General features: G+C 66.6%; 4 protein-coding genes across 5 annotated transcripts in view; 1 reads left to right on the plus strand and 3 right to left on the minus strand.

Moving 5' to 3' along the window:
- TANGO6 (transport and golgi organization 6 homolog) overlaps positions 1–456 on the minus strand; it is a 20,430-nt gene extending 19,974 nt beyond the window's left edge. Inside the window, exon 1 of the mRNA XM_039696498.1 lies at positions 426–456. Coding sequence (XP_039552432.1) covers positions 426–456 — 31 coding nt within the window. The remainder of the gene's footprint in view (positions 1–425) is intronic.
- A 902-nt stretch (positions 457–1,358) lies between these two features.
- LOC120496239 (cadherin-1-like) lies at positions 1,359–8,359 on the minus strand. The gene is made up of 13 exons (XM_039696499.1): positions 8,184–8,359; positions 7,967–8,081; positions 4,799–5,028; positions 4,569–4,700; positions 4,321–4,476; positions 4,102–4,246; positions 3,814–3,986; positions 3,307–3,435; positions 3,017–3,202; positions 2,693–2,937; positions 2,456–2,598; positions 2,131–2,358; positions 1,359–1,636 (listed from the first exon to the last, which is right to left on the minus strand). The coding sequence occupies exons 1-13, from the start codon at positions 8,238–8,240 to the stop codon at positions 1,359–1,361; spliced, it is 2,217 nt and encodes a 738-aa protein (XP_039552433.1). The 5' UTR covers positions 8,241–8,359.
- A 937-nt stretch (positions 8,360–9,296) lies between these two features.
- Positions 9,297–15,253, minus strand: CDH3 (cadherin 3). 2 transcript variants are annotated; one of them, XM_039696561.1, is made up of 15 exons: positions 15,061–15,253; positions 13,073–13,269; positions 12,892–13,002; positions 12,643–12,798; positions 12,422–12,566; positions 12,134–12,309; positions 11,925–12,053; positions 11,663–11,848; positions 11,331–11,575; positions 11,105–11,247; positions 10,554–10,778; positions 10,233–10,451; positions 10,015–10,145; positions 9,796–9,939; positions 9,297–9,724 (listed from the first exon to the last, which is right to left on the minus strand). In XM_039696561.1, the coding sequence occupies exons 1-15, from the start codon at positions 15,200–15,202 to the stop codon at positions 9,512–9,514; spliced, it is 2,562 nt and encodes an 853-aa protein (XP_039552495.1). In that variant the 5' UTR covers positions 15,203–15,253; the 3' UTR covers positions 9,297–9,511. The 2 variants fall into 2 exon arrangements, with proteins under 2 accessions (XP_039552495.1, XP_039552494.1); XM_039696560.1 differs by having other exon boundaries at positions 11,331–11,848.
- A 1,015-nt stretch (positions 15,254–16,268) lies between these two features.
- Positions 16,269–19,289, plus strand: LOC120496202 (cadherin-1-like). Its single transcript, XM_039696420.1, has 9 exons — positions 16,269–16,316; positions 16,424–16,543; positions 16,636–16,791; positions 16,866–17,010; positions 17,086–17,261; positions 17,330–17,419; positions 18,510–18,652; positions 18,869–19,004; positions 19,133–19,289. The coding sequence occupies exons 1-9, from the start codon at positions 16,278–16,280 to the stop codon at positions 19,220–19,222; spliced, it is 1,095 nt and encodes a 364-aa protein (XP_039552354.1). The 5' UTR covers positions 16,269–16,277; the 3' UTR covers positions 19,223–19,289.
- The last annotated feature ends 1 nt before the right edge of the window (position 19,290 follows it).

Raw genomic sequence — 19,290 nt, forward strand, 5'->3', positions numbered from 1 at the left:
CGGGGAGGGCGCGCGGGGGCGGGGCCGCGCGGCGGCCGCCATCTTGGGCAGGTCGGGGACGGGAGGAGGGAGCGCCTGAGGGGACGGCGCTGGGGACGAGAGTGAGGGATAGGACAGGGAAACGGCTGCCACTGCCACTTCCACTGTCACTTTCACTGCCTTTCCACTGCCACGGGCTGGGTGCGCTGGTGGGAAGGAATCCTGCTCACTCCAGAGTGATGAGGCCCTGGCGCAGTGCCCAGAGCAGCTGTGGGTGCCCCCGGATCCCTGGCAGTGCCCAAGGCCAGGCTGGACACTGGCAGCACCTGGGACAGGGGAAGGTGTCCCTGCCCGTGATGGATGGAGTTGGATTATCCATAAGATCGCTTCAAACTCTTAACTCTTCCACAATTCTGCTTTCCCTGTGGAGGGGGCCATGGCCGCACCTGCGCAGCGGGTAAAGCCTTCGAGCGCCATCACAGCCTCACGCACAGAAAAGTGGTGTGGTTTTCTTAAAACAATTTATTATTTCAATTTTATATAAAAACCATGCAATCAACACGTGGCCAGTGCTGGTTTCCCAGCTCGCATCAGACCCTTTTTCCCGTGATAAAAAATACAAACCGTGACAACAGCTAAACACAGAGGTCAGGATTTTGGGAAAGCCCTTTGATTTTGAAAAGCACCTTTCAATGACCGCACGCTAATTACACCTGGCACAACATAGGAGGAAATCAAACCATAATCTAGGGTACAGAAAAATATAAATCTGCCTGTACATAGTGTAGTAAATACAATTCTCTGTGACGGTGCATCTTTGGTGTGTGTTGATCGAGTGCCTCATTGCACTTCTCCATCACTAGGTTCACGATCTGAGCCTGTGTGGGGCTGGCAGCATGAGGTATTTTGGAGAGCGCCAGAGAAACCCTTGTTCCCCTCATGGAAAAGGGAAGAAGGACCTGATCCTGCCCCCCACAGCTGGGATCACCTCAGTCCCAGGATAAGGAATGGACTAAAGTGTTCCATGCCCTGGAGCCAAGGGGGCCAGGAAACACCCAGACTACCCCAAAACCCCCCCATCCCCAGCGAGCCTGAGCTTTTCTCAGCGAGGGAGACACGGGCCCAGGGTTCAGGAGGTGTTGGAGGGGCTTTGGCCACGCCGCACAGAGACCGACGGGACTCCAGAGAGGTGAAATGAGGCAGGGCCAGCAGCGGGCTGGGGGCCCCTAATCGTCCTCCTCGCCGCCGCCGTAGATTATTTTAATTAATAGTAATATAATTAGTAATAAATATATAAATAAATAATAGTAATATAATTTATTAGATTTCAATTTTAAAATTTAAAATTTAAAATTTCAAAACCAAGTGATTGGCGTTTTTCACGGAGAGGGTGACCCGCACTCTGTCCCTCCCATCCTCGTCCCCGGGTACTCACTGAGCAGCGCCAGGATGCCCCCCAGGATGCCCAGGATGGCGGGCACGCCCATGCCACCGGAGATGTACGCGCGCCGCTCGCAGTTCTTGGCCGGCCCCTCGCAGCTGCAGACCTGGGCTCGCACCGGCGTGATCTGATCCTTGCCCTGCGCATCCAGCAGCTTCAGGAAGATGCTGTACTCGCCCGGCTCCAGCTCCTTCCTCATGCTCAGCTTCACCTCGTCTTGGTGAACCACAGAATCGTTTGGGTTGGAAAAGGTCTCCAAGATTACTGAGTCCAGCCGTGCCCCAGCACTGCCAAGGCCACCACTGACTCATTTCCACAAGTGCCACATTTACACAGCTCTTAAATCCCTCTAGGGATGGGGACTCCACCACTGCCCTGGGCAGCCTCCTCCAATGCCTGAGCACCTTTTCCATGAATGAATTTTCCCCAATATCTAACCTAAATCTCTCCTGCCACAACTCGAGGTTGTTTCCCCTTGTCCTGTATCTTGGAGCAGATCCTGACCCTCACCTGGCTACACCCTCCTGCCAGTAAGTTGTGGAGAGTGAGAAGGTTCCTCCTGAGCCTCCCTGAGCCACTCCTGGTGCTCCAGCCCCTTTCCCAGTTCTGGTCTGGGAACACCCCTGGCACTGGCACAGGACTTTGCCCCGTGGCAGGTGCCCAGCCTAGCGCTCGCTGCAGGGCCCAGCACCAGAGCAGGTGGCACCCACCTGGCTGCACTATGCTGACAGTCCAGTTGCTGCCGGAGCCGTGCATCAGCTCTGCCTTGAAGGGGTAGGTGTTGGGGGGCAGGTCCTTGTCGATGATCTTCAGCGTCTGCTCCTCGGGCTGCCGGTTGCAGATGTCGAAGCTGCGGGGCTCCGGCACGGGCCCGTTGTCATTCACGTCCTGAAGCAGGAGGAGCAGTGTCCCCGTGCCGGTGCCATAGTTTGGTGACCCTGTGGGACTAAGAGTCAGCGAGGCACCCGGGGAGGGGCCTGCAGCCCATGGGGGGACATGGGGATGGGCACAGGGGCAGCAGCCGGCCACCCTCACCGTTGTCCACGGCCAGGACGATGGCCTTGTAGGTGCTGTTGATGGCATGTGCCGACTCCCGGTCCAGTGCGTGGGCTGCCGTGACGATGCCGTTCTCAGGGTCAATGGCCAGCCACCCTGCAGGGTCGCTGCCCATGCGATACCTGGGGGCAGCCAGGGGTCAGCAAGGGGCACACGGTGCAGCGCAGCCCCTCAGACATCCCAGCAAAGCCCCCGCCACCATCACCCTCCACTCACGTGATTTTCTGTCTCTGGTCCTTGTCGGGGTCCTGGGCTGTGTAGGAGGTGACCTGGTATCCCACTGGCACATCCTCCATCACCTCCACCTGCTTGACTTGGGGTATGAAGATCGGAGCTTCATTCACATCCCTGACCACCACCAGGACATTGGCTGTGGCAGGATTCAGGGCCACGGTGAAGGGGACCTCGTTCTGCACTGACACCACGAGCTTGTAGCGGTTCTGGGTCTCATAATCCAGGCCCTGGGGGTGGGAGAGAAGCCAGGTAGTGCCAGCAGGGAGTCAGCTGGTGCTGGGGCAGCCATGTGGCAGCAGGACCCACCCTGGCAGTCTTCAGGAGCCCGTCGTTGGTTTTGGGGTCAGTGGTGATCTCGAAGTTGCCCTGTGGGTCCCCGCTCTGGATGCGGTAGACGGCGCGCCAGGCCGGGGAGCCTGGCAGGTCCTGGTCTGTCACGTGCAGCCGGGCCACCAGCACCCCCACCTCGTTCTCGTCCACTGTCTCCTCGTACTGCAAGATGGGACAGGGACAGTCACCTGTGTGGCCCCAGGCACCCCAGGTGGGGGCTTGTGCCACGATGCCCGGGGAGGGCAGCGGCTGGGGCGGGGTGGTACCGTGGAGGGGTCGAAGACAGGAGGGTTGTCGTTGGCATCAGTGACTTTGATGATGGCAGTGGCAGTGTTGGTCAGGCCAGTGCCTTCCTGGTCTGCAGCCTGGATGATCAGCGTGTAGTTGGGAGTGGTCTGCAGAGCAAAGTCATCCCAGTAAGGGCTGAGGTGGGGACTGGGGTGTTCCCCTCCTCCAGGCATCACCTGTCTGCTCCTCCACCCTTCTCCAGCCTCACTGTTTCCTGCTGGCGCACAGGCAGCCAATGTCCCAGCTGCCCACCCGAGGGACTGGCACTGTACCCACTCTAGGGCTCAGCAAGGTTCCTGGAGTGTCCCCAGCATGGCTCCTGGTGAGCTCAAGGCTGTCGACACCCCTACAGCCAGAGACAGTGACCCAGGGATGCCACATCCCAAAACCAGCTGGACCCCAGGACTGCGGTATCCCTTTCTCCCCATGGCACATCCCACTGTGCAGTAGCCACAGGTTCCCTTGGGCTGCGGCAAGGCGCCCACCTCCCGGTCCAGTCCTGTGCCAATGACACTGATGATGCCCTTCTCGGCGTTGATGGTGAACATGCGCTGGGCACCCTTGGGCTCCTCGCTGAGGATGGAGTAGCCGATGATGCCATTGTTCACATTGATCGCATCATCTGCATCCGTAGCGTTCACGGTCATCACAGATGTGCCTGGACATGGGGACAAGCCAGGGGGATTTTAGTGGTGGGACAGAATCCACCAGGCACCCTGGCACTGCTGGTGCTCGGGGCTCTGCGTGGTCCCAGCTCAGAGTCCCCCACATACCCGGCTTTGCGTTCTCCTCAATGTAGCCAACGAAGACTTGCTGGGTGAAGACGGGCCGGTTGTCGTTCTGGTCAGTGACAGTGATGATGATCTCCATGGGGTCTTCCACGGGCTGCCCGTTGGCCGACACGGCGTGGGAGTAGAGCTGCAAGGGCACAGTCAGTGTGTGTGCAGTGCCCAGGACTGTCCCCGTCCCACCGCAGCTGTCCCCTCACTCACCACGTATTTGTCCTTCTCCTCCCGGTCCAGGGGTTTTGTCACCTCCAGCCACCCCGTCTCCCGCTCGATGATGAAGACACCCACGGGGATGGTATCTGCTCCCTGCCCCGTGATGCTGTAGAAAACCTTGGTCTCCTTGTCCTTGTTGGATTTGATCTGGCAGAGAGGGAGGAATAAGCCGGTGGAGACATGTCCCAGCACTCTGGGGACGCCCCTGGACCCTGTCTGCTCCGTGTGGGGACACCCACCTGCACCAGCTTCTTGGGGAAGGGTCCCCGCTCGTTCTCAGGGCAGTTGATGGGGGGGATGACCCAGTCCCTCTTCTGCCGCCGGAGGCCGTGCCCGTGCTCCGGGAAGATCAGCACGTCCGGTACTGTGCCCTGTTGGGACAGTGGCTCTGTCAGTGCCAGCACCGTGCTGAGCCCTCTGCACCAGGGACGGGGGTGCTGTGACCCCAGGGAGCGGCTCTGTGCTTTACCTGCTGCATGTGCTCGTGGTGCCGGTGCTGGTGCCGCCGGCGGCGCAGGGTCACCTTGGCCGAATGCCTCTTGCCCGTGGTGTCCCAGGTGTGCACAGCGAAGGTGATGTCCCGCTGCTGGAGCTGCAGGGGCCGCGTGGCAGAGACAATGCCATCCCTGCTCACCTTGAAGCGCGTGTCGTCCGGGAGGAAGGCGGCACGGTGCGACTCGCCACAGTCCACAAAGCTCACTGGGGATGGGACAGAGTGGCAGAGGGTTCTGGGGACATGGGCACACGCAGCACAGCCCCCTCCTGGGGTGTGGGGTCACAGCAGTGGTGGGGATGCTCCACACACGGTGACACCTGCCCTGCTAGGATTCCATCCTGGGCACAACACACGGTGCATCCCTGCCCTGGCTTTGGTCCAGGATGGGACATGGCAGGACCTACTATGCCACAGGATCCCTGCTGGACAGTGACAATGGGGCAAGTGGCACCTGGCACAGCATGTCGCAGTCCCCAGCACCATGTATGGCATGGCACCAGGCACGGCACATCCCCAGATGGGTGTATCCCTGTGGCACAGCATGCCCCCAAGCATGGCATGTCACCACCACTGTGCCCTTGCTGCTTTTCCAACAAAAACAAAGGCAGCAGTCATCCACTGGCACCCAATGCCCTGGCTGTCAGGCCCCTCAGCCTGCCCAGGTACCTCCGGGACCCCCAGCCCCAGGGCCAGCGGGCAGGCGGGGGCCCGGTGTCACTCGCTGCAGCAGAGCTGGGCCGCCACGAGGCAGCGGTCAGCGGGCATCACATGAGCGGGGCCGCGCTCCCGAACAAACCCCCTTTGTCTGGGAGAGAGCTGCTGGAGCCAGCGGCCCCCGGGCTCCGCGGCCAGCGCTGCCACCATCGCCCCGGCGTGACCCGCAGCTCGGCAAGGCGCCGTGCAGCGCCGAACGGAACGGAACGGAACGGAACGGGGGTTACGTCAGCCCACGAGCAGCCCAGGAATCCGGGGTGGCTGTGGGATGGAGGGGGAGCAGTCACCGCCCCCTGCCCACCGCGGTGCCCCCGGCCCGGCCCGCGGCGCGATGCCAGCCCCGCTCAGCCCCGCGGCGGGACCCCCGGCCGGGCTGGAGCGTGCCGGGGCAGGCGGGGAAGGAGAGGCAGCCGCGGGCGCAGCCGCAGCGCTCGGCCCGGCTCGGGGCCCGGGGGTGCAGCGAGGGGGGCACGGAGCCCCCAGCCCCACGCTGGGTGCAGCGAGCGCTCGGTGCTCAGCCCGCACTGGGTTCGGTGCTCAGAGCCCGCTCCCCCCTTCCCGCTCTCCCCCTTTCCAACTCCCCCCCTTCCCACCTGGCTGTGCACAACCTGTTTTTCCAGCTTGGCTGAAGGAGGGCTGGGGCCAGCCCTCCTCTCCCCGGGGCTGGAGCTGGGGGGGGTGGAGGGGGGGCCCTCTCCTGGGAATGATGGGGGTGGGAGAAAAGGAGAGCTCAGAGAGTCCTACAAGGGGCATCCCCCCACTTCAGCCCCCCTCCACCACCTGCAGGACACTGGGACAACCAGACTGGTACAACCAGGCTGCCAAACAGGGGATCAGGGCAGCCCCCCAAAGCCGCCTCATGTCCTGTGAGGTCTCAGTGGCGCTGGGCACAGGCAGAGCAGGGTGTCCCCACCCCTGCAGTGCCACCACCGCGTGTGTTGCAGCTGTGCCAGGGCAGGGGGCTCAGCCCGGGGTGAAGGTGCTGCGGGTGACACATCCCACTGACGTCACCCCAGTTTCGCTGTGACTTCAGACTCTCGAGGTTTCTCCACCCAGGACTGACGGGCACTGTCCCAGCCCCCACTGCATCCCCCCCAGCCCAGAGCCCCCCGACCCCCGGAGCAGAGCCCTGGCCAGGCTGCAGCCCCCACGCAGGTGTTGTTGTTCGCCGCCCCGGCGCCGCGCGGGGCCTGTCTGGGCCTGTTGGGGGGAAAACACCGCGCTCAACTCATCAAGCTAATTACAGGCCGCCTTGTCAGCCTCGCCACAAGCTTTGGGGTGCTCTGTGGCCCAGCACGGCCTGGCATCCACCAGGCTCGGCCACCCCACGGCTGGCATTGCCGTGGCACAGCTGTGAATCACCGGGTGCCACACAGGCCTCAAGGGCAGATGGTCCCTTCCTTCCTCCCACGCCCTGACGGTGCCCGGAACCCAAAACTGAAAGTGCTGGTGCCAGGACAGGATTTGCAGCAGGTCTCAGTGCTGCAGGGAAGTCACAGGCTGCCCGTCACCCTGGTATCAGGCCCAGCCCTGATGGACATCGGTTTGTGCGCGTTAACGATCAACCACAAGGCAAACAAACACCATTCCTGGGGTATGGGGCAGGGTCCGATTCCTGGCTCTCCCAGGCGAAGCCGTTACAGAGCCAAGGATGTTTGGGAGCCTTGGTGCAGCACTGGGTGCTCAGTACCCCTCGGCCCTGTGCCCACCCAGCCACCCTGGCACACACACTGCGGTGCCAGCACCACTCTCAGCCATGAACTGGTGCAGATACATGGTGACAGCCACTGCACACAGCCCCAGAGCCCACGGAGTCCCTTTTGGGGACCCCAGAGTGGCAGCAGGTCCCCAGCACATGGGTCCCCAGTGCCCCCTTGCTACACCAGAACAAGATATTAGTGCCAACATCGTGGGACACAATGTCCCCAAAAGCCCAGGAGCCATCCTGGTGCCCATCCCCATGCCAAGAGCTGCCCTGGGAGCCTACACACTGGGTCCAAAGGGGGCTCACCCTGGTGAACCCAGGGTGCCAGGTGAGGCACGGGGCAGGGCAGACGCCTGCGTGCCCCACACCCAGCCTGCCGGCCCCGACAGGTCTGCGGTGCCTGAGTCAGCGCCGCCCGCGCCGGCGCGCCCCGGGGAGCGGCCGCCGCTGCCCCCGCGCCGGGACCCGGCTGTGCTTGCGCTGGGACAGCAGTGCTCTGTCCCCCATGCCACCTGCCGCCGCAGCAAGCCTGTCCCCACCGCCCCAGTGCCACCCGCGCTGCCACAGCGCTGTCCCCACGGCCCCATCCCCGCGGCCACGGCGCCACGGCTTTGTGTCCCGCACTGCCCGCCCCTGTCCCCCACACCCCCCTGTCCCCACAGCCCCGTCCCCGTCCCCACAGCCGCCCTGTCCCCCGCAGCCGGCTGTCCCCGTGTCCTTACCCCGTCCCAGGGCCCGTCCCGCCGCCACGCTGTCCCGCGGCGCCGTCAGGGCGAAGGTCTGTGCGGCGAAGCCGGGCTGGCACGGCGCTGCCCGCTGGCACAGCCGCTGCCCGCTCTGCCCGGAGAGAGGCGTTAGCAGCGGGCAGGGTCCCCAGCGCGGCCCCGCCGCCCCGGGCAGGGTCTCGGCGGGGTCCTGCCGCCCCATTCCGTGGCTCACCTGGAGCAGGAGCACGAGGAGGCAGAGCGGGACCGAGCAGCCCGCCCGCCGCCCCATGGCCGGTGCCGGTGCCGGTGCCGGTTGGTGCCGGAGGGATGGGGCGCTGCCGCCACGGAGTCGCAGGTGCGTCCGGTCCCCTCCCGATCCCTCCTCGCAGGTGTCGACCCCGCCGAGAACCGCCCCGTCCCGCCCCGACGGGAGGAGGTCCCGCCCCGCCCGCCCCCGGAACCCCGGTACTCCCGGTACCTCCGACGCCCGGTGTCCCGGAACCCCCCACGGTACCGGCGCGGTACTTCTCCCGCTGTCCCCGGTACCGTGGTACCCCCAGCACCCCACCAGCCCCCGGTAGCCTCAACACCCCCGGTGCTCTGTCCGTCCCGGGTCCCCCGGCTCCCCGTGCCTCTGATATTCCCAGCCCAGCCACACAGCCCCCGTGCTCTCCGTGCCTCTCCCATCCAGGGCAGTGGCAGCGGGGGCTGTTGGTGGGTGACAGGAGCCAGGAGTACCCCAGAGTGCCCCCACGCCACAGCCCCAGATCCCGGCTCTGCAGCAGGGGACAAACATCGTAGCCAGGGACCCCTCGGGCAGGAAGGGCCCCTCAGGATGCTGCAGCCCCCGGCTTCCCCAGTACCCCTCTGTCCCAAAGCACAGCACAGGTGGGGAAGGGCACCCCCAGGGACCCCCAGTACCATCAGCTGCCCCCATCCCATGTGTCAGGAGCTGATCCTGGAGCCAGCAGGAGACCCCCAGAGCTTGGGGTGCTGCCAGGGCCAGAGGCTGCTGTGCCCCACCCATGCTAGCACCCATGGTCATCTCAGAGGGTTGGGGTGGCACAGGCTCTGCCTGCCCGGGCCAGGGGGGATTTAGCACCAGGAATGCCCAGTGCCACCAGTGTTACTCCCATGAAGGACAGACTGGTGGTCAGTGCCCTGCCCATGCCCATCAGCACCCCATGGGGGGCATGAGCACTGCCCCTGCATGGGTGGCACTGCCACTGTGCCACAGGTTCCACACTGCGCTGGGCAAGGGGGGACAGGGCTGGGGAGGGGTCACTGCAGGGCTGGGGCCAGAGCCAATCTCCAGGGCACAAAGTGACACAGAGCCCGGAACATCTAAAAAAACCAAATCCTTTATTAAAACTGACCCAGCTCCCATCCCCTTGTCCGCAGCATCACACGCCATCATTCCATACCTTAAAAAATAGATAATAACCACAAAAACGCAGGCGAGGAGGCGAGGGGGCCGCGCTGGGGTGGGGGGCACGGCAGGGGGAACCCCCAAGGCACGAAAGCAGCAATAAGGCAGGGCCAGCAGCGGGCTGGGGGCCCCTAATCGTCCTCCTCGCCGCCGCCGTAGAGCTCGGCCAGCTTGCGGAAGCGGCCGCCCCAGTCGTTGAGGTAGTCGTAGTCCTGGTCGCCGTCGGAGGCCGAGGAGTTGAGGGAGCTGAGCGAGGTGGCCTCCGAGCCGCTGCCCTCGTAGTCGAACACCAGCAGCGAGTCGTAGGGCGGCGCCGTGGGGTCCGTGTCGGCCGCCTTCAGGTTCTGGGGGGACAGAGGGCTCAGCACCCGCGTGCCCTGCGCTGGCACCCCCGGCTCTGCAGGGCAGCACTCACCTCGTCGATGAAGTTGCCGATCTCGTCGGGGTTGGCGGGGCGGGGCCGGTACTGGGGGGCTGGCAGGAGGGTGGGGGCCACGTCGTTGCGGATCACCTCGGGCCGGGCGTCCAGCCCCCGGTGCAGCTGCCGCAGGTCATAGTTCTGGGGACACACATACACGGAGAGGGGCAGTCAGACAGCCCACGCTGCCACCAGGCCCCTGACCCCCACACCCACCTGGTCCTCCTCGCCGCCACCCTCCTCGCCGTAGTAGAAGATGTTGTCCCTTGTGTCATCTTCGGGCAGCAGCAGCGGCTCCTTTGTCACCTTCCTTCTCCTCATGAAGAGCAGCAGCAGCAGCAGCAGGACTGGGGGAAGAGCGGCATCAGCAGGGACGTGTGTCCCCCACTGTGCCCAGAGCTGGGTATCCCCACAGCCCCAGGAGCCCCACTCACGCAGCAGGGCCAGCAGCGCGCCCAGGGCGGCGAGGACGAAGGGCAGGGCGGTGACAGGCTGGGACCTCTGGGGACAGCCCTGTGCCTGCCCCTCGCAGGCGCAGACCCGTGCGGTGACAATGGTCACTTGGGCTCGGCCCGGCTGGTCCAGCAGCCGCAGGTACACGCTGTAGGTGTCCGGCTCCAGCGGTGCCACCAGCTGCAGCGTCACCGTGTCACCTACGTGAGATTGGGGCTCACGGACGATGCACCAGGAATGCAGCCATGGCACGGCTGCTTCTGCCGAGGACCCCCCGCCCTCTGTTCAGCCCCCTGCAGTACCTGTGTCCCCCACCTCCACAGCCCAGCTGTCCTCCGAGCCGTGGGTGAGCTCGGCGCGGAAGGGGCCAGTGTTGGGGGGCAGGTCCCGGTCGGTGACGGTGAGGAGCTGGGGCTGGGGGCTGCGCTGGCACACAGTGATGTCCCGTGGTTCGGCCTCGGGGCCGTTGTCGTTCACATCAAGCAGGGTGAGGAGCAGCGTGCCCGTGCCCGTGGCCGGCGGTGAGCCTGGTGGGAACAATGCTGGAGGGGGGACCCCAAACCCAGGACTCGCCCAGGGACATGGGTGACCGAGCAGGCATGGGGACAGGGGGAGCCTCAAAGCCAAGACTTCCCCAGGGACAGAGACTCTCTGGGCAAGCTGGGAACAATGAAGAGTGATGGTGGAGGGGGCAGTCCCAAACCCAGGATCCTCAGGGGGCTGGGGTGCCCCGGGCAGGGGTGGGGCCAGGCAGCCCCACTGCTCCATGCTGGAGCTGGGATGTGTTTCCTGGTGATGGCAGCACGTGCTCCTCACGCGGGAGGGGGAACAAGGGCCCTTTCATGTCCCTCACCATCATCCACGGCCAGCAGCACAGCCATGTAGGTGCTGTTCTTGACAAAGGGGGACTCGCGGTCCAGGTGGTCCCGCGCGGTCACCAGGCCATTCTCGGGGTGCACGGCCAGCCAGCCCGCGGGGTCGTGCCCCACCAGGTACCTGGGGGGCACAGGGGAGCTGGTGCTGTGGCGAGGGGCAGCAGAGACACCCCAAACCTCCACTCCAACCCTGTCCACGCTCACTTGATCCTCTGGCCCTGCGCCTTGTCAGGGTCCTGGGCCGTGCAGGCTGTGAGGGTCTGCCCCGGGGGCACATCCTCTGACACCGTGGCCAGCTGCACTGGCGGCACGAACACCGGGGCCTCGTTGACATCCTCCACAGTGACCGTCACCGTAGCAGTGGCCATCGGCAGCTTCACGATGAAGGGCACCTCGTTGGCCACTGCCACGTGGAGCACAAACTGCTGCTTGGCCTCGTAGTCCAGACCCTGGGAGAGGGGGAGACGTGGGCAGTGAGGGTGGGACAGGCAGGACCCCCCCTGGGCAGCAGTGGGGTGGCACGGGGTGGCACAGACCTTGGCGGTGCGGAGGATGCCCTCGTTGGTGGCAGGGTCGGTGGTGATGGCGAAGGCACCCCCGTCGTTGCCACGCAGGATGGAGTAGACGGCTCGCCACGCCGGCGTGCCGGGCTCGTCCAGGTCGGTGACAGCCAGCCGGGCCACCTCCCGCCCGGCCACGTTCTCCGGCACGGCCGCCTCGTACTGCGGGTCAGGGGCACCATCAGCACCAGGGCCCAGCGGGCACAGGGAGTCACACCCAGCAGGGAGCCCACGTTACCGCTTTGGGGTCAAACTCGGGGGCGTTGTCATTGACATCAGCGATCTCGATGACGGCCAGCGCTGTGGTGGTCAGTCCCTCCCCATCCAGGTCAGCTGCCTGCACGGTCAGTGTGTACTCCCGCACACGCTGCGGTGGACAGACGGACAGACACCGTGTCAGCCCCTGCTTGGGGCTGGGACCCTGCCCCACGGTGCTGCAGAGCCCACCTCCCGGTCGAGGCCGCTGGCAATCACGCTGAGGGTGCCAGTGGCCCGGTTGACAGTGAACATCTGGGGATGGGGCTCCCGTGGCTCCTGGCTGAGGATGGAGTAGGCGATGACACCGTTGTAGGTCTCCACTGCATCGTCTGCATCCGTGGCTGTCACCTGCATGACCGAGGTCCCTGGGGATGTGGATGTGCAGGTCAGTGCCATTCTGGGGGGCTCAGTGCCAGGGCTGTGCCCCAGGAACATGGCTGGGGGGATGCAGAGCTTCTCCGAGGCACGGGGTCCTACCTGGCAGAGCTCCCTCTGGCACAGAGCCCCTGAACACCTCCTGCGTGAACTGGGGCTTGTTGTCATTCTGGTCTGTCACCGTCACGATGATCTCCATCGGCTCCTCCACTGGCTTCCCGTTCTCAGACACGGCATGGGAGAAGAGCTGCGGGGTGGGGTGTGAGTGGGGGGCCTGGCAGAGCACCCCAGCACCCCCCTGGTGTCCCCAGGCCAGGACCTACGTGGTACTTGTCGATGTGCTCGCGGTCCAGCGGCTGCGTCACTTTCATCCAGCCCGACTCCTTCTCAATGGTGAAGATGCCCTCGGGGGGGGCATCTGCTCCCTGCCCTGTGATGCTGTAGAAGATCTTGGTGTCTCTGTCCCGGTTGGATTTGATCTGGGAGGAGACACACACCAAGGGGATGGGGTCAGCATCCCCAGCACTCACCTCCATACCCAAAGCCCCTGCCCACACCGACCAGGGTCATACCTGAACCAGCTTTTTGGGGAAGGGGCCCCTCTCATTCTCAGGAACCTTGATGGGGGGGATCACCCAGTCCCTCTTCTGCCTCCTGAGAGCAGCGCGAGCCCTGGGCAGCTCCTGTGGATGGGGTGAGTGAGGGCACAGCCGGCTGGTGCAGCAGGGGCGGGGGACACGCGGGGCAGGTTACCTGCGGGGAGCGCCTGCTCTCTGCGGGAACTGGGGCGGGCTCTGGCTGGCCAGCGGCATTCCGGGGAGAACCAGCAGCTCGGGGGGGCACGGCGAGCCCCCTGCCCACCCCCGGCAGCCGCACGGGGCCCCCGTCCTCCCGCACCCCGACATCGGGCTCCTCCGTCCTGTACGGCCCCGCGCAGCCTCCGGAGCTCCCTGCGAGGGTGAGGGGTCAGGGGGATGGGGGGACCTCTCCCCCCACACCCCCGAGCCGCAACCACCATCTCCAGGACCCTGCAAGCCCCCGAGCCCCGAGGCGGAGCGAGGCGGGGGACGCCAGGAGCGGGGCAGGGAACACCGGGCGCCGTACGGGAGCGCGGTGGAAGTTTCGGTGGAAGTTTCGGCTTTGTCTCATAGATGATGGGAAATTCCTGGGCGGGCAGAGCCCTGCCCCAGCCCCCTCCCGGTGTGTCACCCCCTCGGGGCTCCCAACCCCCCGTGGCCGGATCACCGGGCACTGAATCTCCCTCCCCCGCCTCCCCCGCTGCATCCCTCGTGCTGGACACAGCCCCGGCTCCGCACCCCCCGGGGCAAGGATTAGGGGATTAGCGGAGCTGAGCCAGCTCCGGGCGGCCGAGCGGCCCCGGGCGGGGCTGGGGGGGCTGCGGGAGGCGTGGAGCGGGGCAGGGAGAGCCGTGCCCCACGGCTGCCCCGCACCGGAGGGACCGAGCCCGGGGGCGACCGTGGGGCCATGTGGGGAGCAGCAACCGCGCCCCGAGGGCAGCACCGGGCCCCTCCGGTCGCGATGGCCGCGATAAGGGACTTTAATGGGGCTGGAGGGGCATCAGTCACCCCGCAAGCGGGACACGAGGGGCCCGGGGAAGCCCCCAGCCCCCGCCGTAGGGAGCCCCCAGCCCCGCTCCCCAGCTGTGGCGCGTGTTGCTGTTCCCTCCGAAGGGGCAGGCGGCACAGGGGGTACCCCACCGTGTCCTCGGGGTGCCTCCGTGGAGGGACCACAGGGCTCCGTGCCCGCTGGGTGCCGGGGCCATGTGCTGCCCACGGAGAGGGGGTCGCAGTGGCATGGGCAGACCCCCCCCGTGCCCGCAGCAGGGGCCTGGCAGCGCCCACCTCCATTCCTGGCAGGCTTAGCTGATGCAAAAGGGATGTGAAACGGGATGTGGTGTCCACAGCAGACAGAGGTCGAGGCCCCTCCCTGGCACTTACCGCCAAGGAGAGCTTTTAGCGCTCCCGCGGCCATTAGACGAGCGCTGGCTGCGGCCGCGTTCCCGGGCAGCCCCAATCTCCCGGGAGCTGCCGAGCCAAGAGGGCACCGGGCCCGGGCCAAGCGCGGCAGCGGGCCAAGAGCTGGCAGCAGCAAGACCCTGCCCAGCCCCGGGCCAGCCAGAGCCCGCACCCCACGGCCAGAGAAGGGTGCCCCCGGGGCACCCGGCCCCACTGCCAGCCCGGCGCCGGCCGCCCACCCTGCGGGGAGCCCCGCGGCTGGGCCGAAGGCGCTGGCATCAGCCGCCACCAGCCCAGAGAGACCAGACGGGCACCGCCAGCCCCGCGGGGCACAGCCAGCCCCATGGCCGAGCCCCACAGCCCGGGGGGACACAGTCTTAGTGCACAGGAGCGCAGCCAGCCCCACGGCCGAGCCCCACGGCCCGGGGGGACACAGCCCTAGCGCACAGGAGCGCAGCCAGCCCCACGGCCGAGCCCCACGGCCCGGGGGGACACAGCCCTAGCGCACAGGAGCGCAGCCAGCCCCATGGCCGAGCCCCACAGCCCGGGGACCCCCGGCAGCCCCGCAGCCGGGCACTGCGAGCTCTTCCCGAACAGCAGCGGCCCCACCAGCGGAGGCAAAGCGATCCTGATCCCGGCAGTGAGGGAGGCCCTGCCGCCCCCCCAGCGCTCGGAGCCCCGATCCCGGTCCCGATCGCGGCCCCAGCCCGTCCCCGAGGCGTTGCGGGGGTCCCGGTGCCGCCGCGCCCCGACGGTGCGAGTTACCTGGAGCGGGGAGCGGCCCGCGGCGCAGCCCCGGCAGGACGCACGGCGGGGCCGGGGAGAGGGCGGCCGCCGGCAGGAGCGGGGAGAGGAGGAGGAGGATGAAGATGGAGAGCGGGCAGAGCCCGGAGCGCGGCCCCCGCATGGCCCGTCCGTTGCCGCCGCCGCCGCCGCCGCTCCGGTCGCCGCCCGCCGCGTCCCGCCCCGTCCCGCCCCGCAACGCCCCAGGTGAGGCGGCGGCCGCGCAGGTACCGCCCCGCCCCGCCCCGGAGAGCGGCCCCAGCACGCCAAGGCATCCCCCGGCAATGCCCCGGACCCCTCATTACCCCCGGGACCCTCCTACCGGGGGTTCACCCCCTACAGCACTCCCGGTAGTCCCCGGTATAACACCCCGATACCGCCCGGGCACGCCCGGTATTCCCCTGGACCCCACGGCAATCCCCAGCACGCCGTGTTACCTCCCAGGCACCCACCCGTCAATATCCAGGCACAGCCCGGTACCCCCCGGGCACCGGCCGGTGCTGGAAGCTTCAACACCCCCCGGGCACAGCGGGACCCTCTGAGATCTCCTGTCAGCCCGTAATACCTCCCGGAAACCCTGGGGCACCGCCTGGCACCCTCTTGGAACGCCCTGGCAATTCTGGGCAATCCGCGATACCTCCCGGTCAGCCCCCGTTGCCCGTCGGGCACCTCCCGGTCTGCACCCATCGGCATCGCCTTGGAACCCCCTGGCACTCCCCGGCAGGGCCCGGCAGTCCTCGGGCACCGCCCGCTCCTCTCCGGGCACCCCGGTCTCTCGGTGCCGACCCCCGGTGTCCCCGGTCCCTCAGCGCAGCCCGGTGGGTATCTCCGGGCACCTTCTGGTCCCGCCACCCGTCCCTGCCGGTGTTTCCACGGCACCTCCCGCCACCGCCCCAAAGGAACAGCCTCCTCCCCATTCCTCCATCCCGCCACGGGTGCTCTGGAACGCTCGGGGGGGCTCTGTGTGCCCCCCACCCACGGCAGTGGGGGCTCCCTTGGCCACCGAGGGACAGCCCCGGACTGCATCCCCCCAGCCTGGAGCAGCATCTCGTGCGCTGGGTCCCCCCGCACGGCGCCCCCGGACCCCCCCGGGGCTGGCAGCTCTGGAAAGCCGGTTCAGCTTTCCTGGCCAAGGTCACTGACGCAGCAAGGCAGGTTCCCAGCAGGCACCTGGGGGAGCAGCCGGGGCAGCGGCAGCCATGGCACCCTGCAGCTTCACCCTCCTCCTCCTCCTGCTGGTGGGACCGTGGCAGCGGGGCCGGGGGGGCTGCACGGCCATGCCCCGGGAGGTTCCGGGCAGAGCCGTGTCCCTGCGCGGCCCTGCAGCCCCCTCTCCATCCCACAGGATGTGCTGGTCTTCCCGGAGCACGGGCACGGCCTCCGGCGGCAGAAGAGGGACTGGGTCATCCCCCCCATCAACTGCCCTGAGAACGAGCGGGGACCCTTCCCCAAGAAGCTGGTGCAGGTGGGTGTGCCCGTGGAGACCTGGGCAGGGTCCAGGGGGATCCCTGGGGGACCGGGACACATCTCACCCCCCTCCTCCCCCCTCTCTGCCAGATCAAATCCGACAAGGACAAGGAGACCAAGGTTTTCTACAGCATCACGGGGCAGGGAGCAGATACCATCCCCGTGGGTGTCTTCATCATCGAGCGGGAGACGGGGTGGCTGGAGGTGACAAAACCCCTGGACCGGGAGGAGAAGGACAAATACGTGGTGAGTGAGGGGACAGCTGCGGTGGGACGGGGACAGTCCTGGGCACTGCACACACACTGACTGTGCCCTTGCAGCTCTACTCCCACGCCGTGTCGGCCAACGGGCAGCCCGTGGAAGACCCCATGGAGATCATCATCACTGTCACTGACCAGAACGACAACCGGCCCGTCTTCACCCAGGCAGTTTTCCACGGCTCTGTGCCAGAGGGAGCTGAGCCAGGTGGGACCAGTGCCACGGCCTGGCAGGCAGCACTGGGGGGCTGTGTGACAGGTCAGCAGTAACCACCTGCTCCAGGCACATCGGTGCTGCAGGTGCTGGCCACTGACGCAGACGATGCCATGAGCTCCAGCAATGGCGTTGTGAGCTATTCCATCCTGAGCCAGGCGCCCGAGGAGCCCCAGCCTGGGATGTTCACCATCAACAGCACCTCTGGGCTGGTCTCCGTGGCCGTGCCGGGGCTGAAGGCAGAGGTGAGCCCCAGACTCAGCCCCCACCGAGCTCTCCCCCCACTTGTGGGTGACACAGCCCCTTGGCACAGGCGGTCCCTGAATACACGCTGGAGATCCAGGCTGCTGACCTGGGGGGATTCGGGCTGCGAGCCACCGCCACCGCCCGGATCAGGGTGCAGGTGAGACACTGAGCCTCCTTTGCCCTGGCAGTGCAGAGGGGCAGGGCAAGGCTGCGGGGAGGCCGGTGCTGGCTCCTGACAGCCCCACGTGCCCGGCTGCGGCAGCGCCGATGCGCTCCGGGTGCTTTCCATGGTGGGAGGCGAGACTGGGATGGGAGCTGTGCTGTGGCTCCTCCCGGCCCGCTGTCCCAGCTTCCCACCAGGCTCTGGGCCGCTAGCCTCGGGGCCACGGCGCTGCCGGAGTGTGGGTGCCAGCGGGGCTCCTGGGAAGCTGCCCGTGCCAGCTCAGCCCAGCCGGGGAGGAGCACCCGGTTCTGCGGGAGCCCCGTGCCAGGATAGCGGCATCCAGCCACGCCAGCTCCACGGGAGAGGCCGTGGCGCCAGCAAGGGAGGCCAGGGATGGCGTTTTGCGTGGGGTCACCGGCCACAGCTCCCTGGCCGAGTGGGACAGAGGACAGCCAGGTAAGCTCGCCAGGGTGCTGGGCTGGCAGCGGGAGCTGGTCCCGCTCCAGGGAGGCTGCCTGGTCCTGCCGGCTGCTGGGACGCAGCCCCAAATCGTGCTCCCACCCCAGCCTGGGAGCTCCACGGGCTGGCAGCGGGAGCTGGTCCCACTCCAGGGAGGCTGCCTGGTCCTGCAGCTGCTGGGACGCAGCCCCAAATCGTGCTCCCACCCCAGCCTGGGAGCTCCAGGAGGAGAAGGGGCCTGGCTGCCCTCAGCAGTGCTGACCTTGAGGCCAGAGAGCTCCAGAGAGCTGGGCAGGGTCAATGTCCGCCCGCACGTGACGCCGTGGGCAGGGATGGGGCGGCTGGGACGGGGCTGCTTCCTCGTCGGGTCCAGGCTGGCTGCTGTGCTGTGCCCCACCAGAACAGGCAGGTGAGCAGGGAGCACGGTGAGCAGAGAGCCCTGGATCCTGGTGGGAACCAGCTGGCACCCACGTGGTGCCTGGGGCTGAGCAGCGCAGCACGGGAAGGACGTGGGTTTCCATATCCCAGCTCTGGGCAAGAGTGAAGCGCAGGGGTTTGGCTGCAGCACAAGAAGGCAGAAGGTGCTGCCAGGACAGGTCCCAGCCCTGCTCCCCCCTCTCCACAGGCTGACGGCATGTCTGGGGTGGGAAAGGGCACCCTGAGCACCCACGTGCTGAACACGGCCACGGGGCTGCCGGCTGCCGGCCTGGTCGTCCGCCTGGCCCAGCTGCAGGAGCCGGGGCTGCAGTGGACGGAGCTGGAACAGAGGTAGGAGAGCTGGTGGCACCAGAGTGGGCAGGGACGCTGCTGCCAGGGCTCTGTGAGCTTGGCCAAAGGCTCCCGGCACAACTGGCTGCCCAGCCTTTTCCTGGGGTTGGTTTGCTGGTGGCAGGGCTGGTGCTTGGGGGTATGGCCAGGGCAGGCTCTGGGGTGGGGCAGGGCTGTGTTTTGGGGTACAGCAGGACTGCCTTGGTCTGGTTTCAGGCACACGGATGCGGACGGGCGCTGCCAGCCCCTCCTGGCACCAGGACAGGCCAAGGCTGGCACCTACAAGCTGCACTTTGAGACAGCTGAGTACTGGCAGGGACTGGGGCACACCAGCTTCTACCCCTTTGTGGAGGTATGGAGTGTGGGGAGACTGGGACAGGTGACATGTCTGAGGGCTGGGGCCAGCCTCGAGGGGCTGCACTGCCCTGGGCCTCATTGTGGGAGGGGGATTCCCACTGCTGTCTCCCCACTCTCCCTCAGGTCGTCTTCATCATCACCGACCCGGCACAGAAGCTCCACGTCCCGCTGCTGATCAGCCCCTACTCCTACACAACCTACCGGGGCAGTTAGAGGGGCACAGCCTTCTCCTGGGCACGCAGGAATGACGCCACCGAGGCCATTAAAAACTCCCAACAGCA

The sequence above is a fragment of the Passer montanus genome, unplaced genomic scaffold (assembly GCF_014805655.1).
Source record: "Passer montanus isolate IOZ18808 unplaced genomic scaffold, ASM1480565v1 scaffold98, whole genome shotgun sequence".
In the NCBI taxonomy this organism is placed as follows: Eukaryota; Metazoa; Chordata; class Aves; order Passeriformes; family Passeridae; genus Passer; species Passer montanus.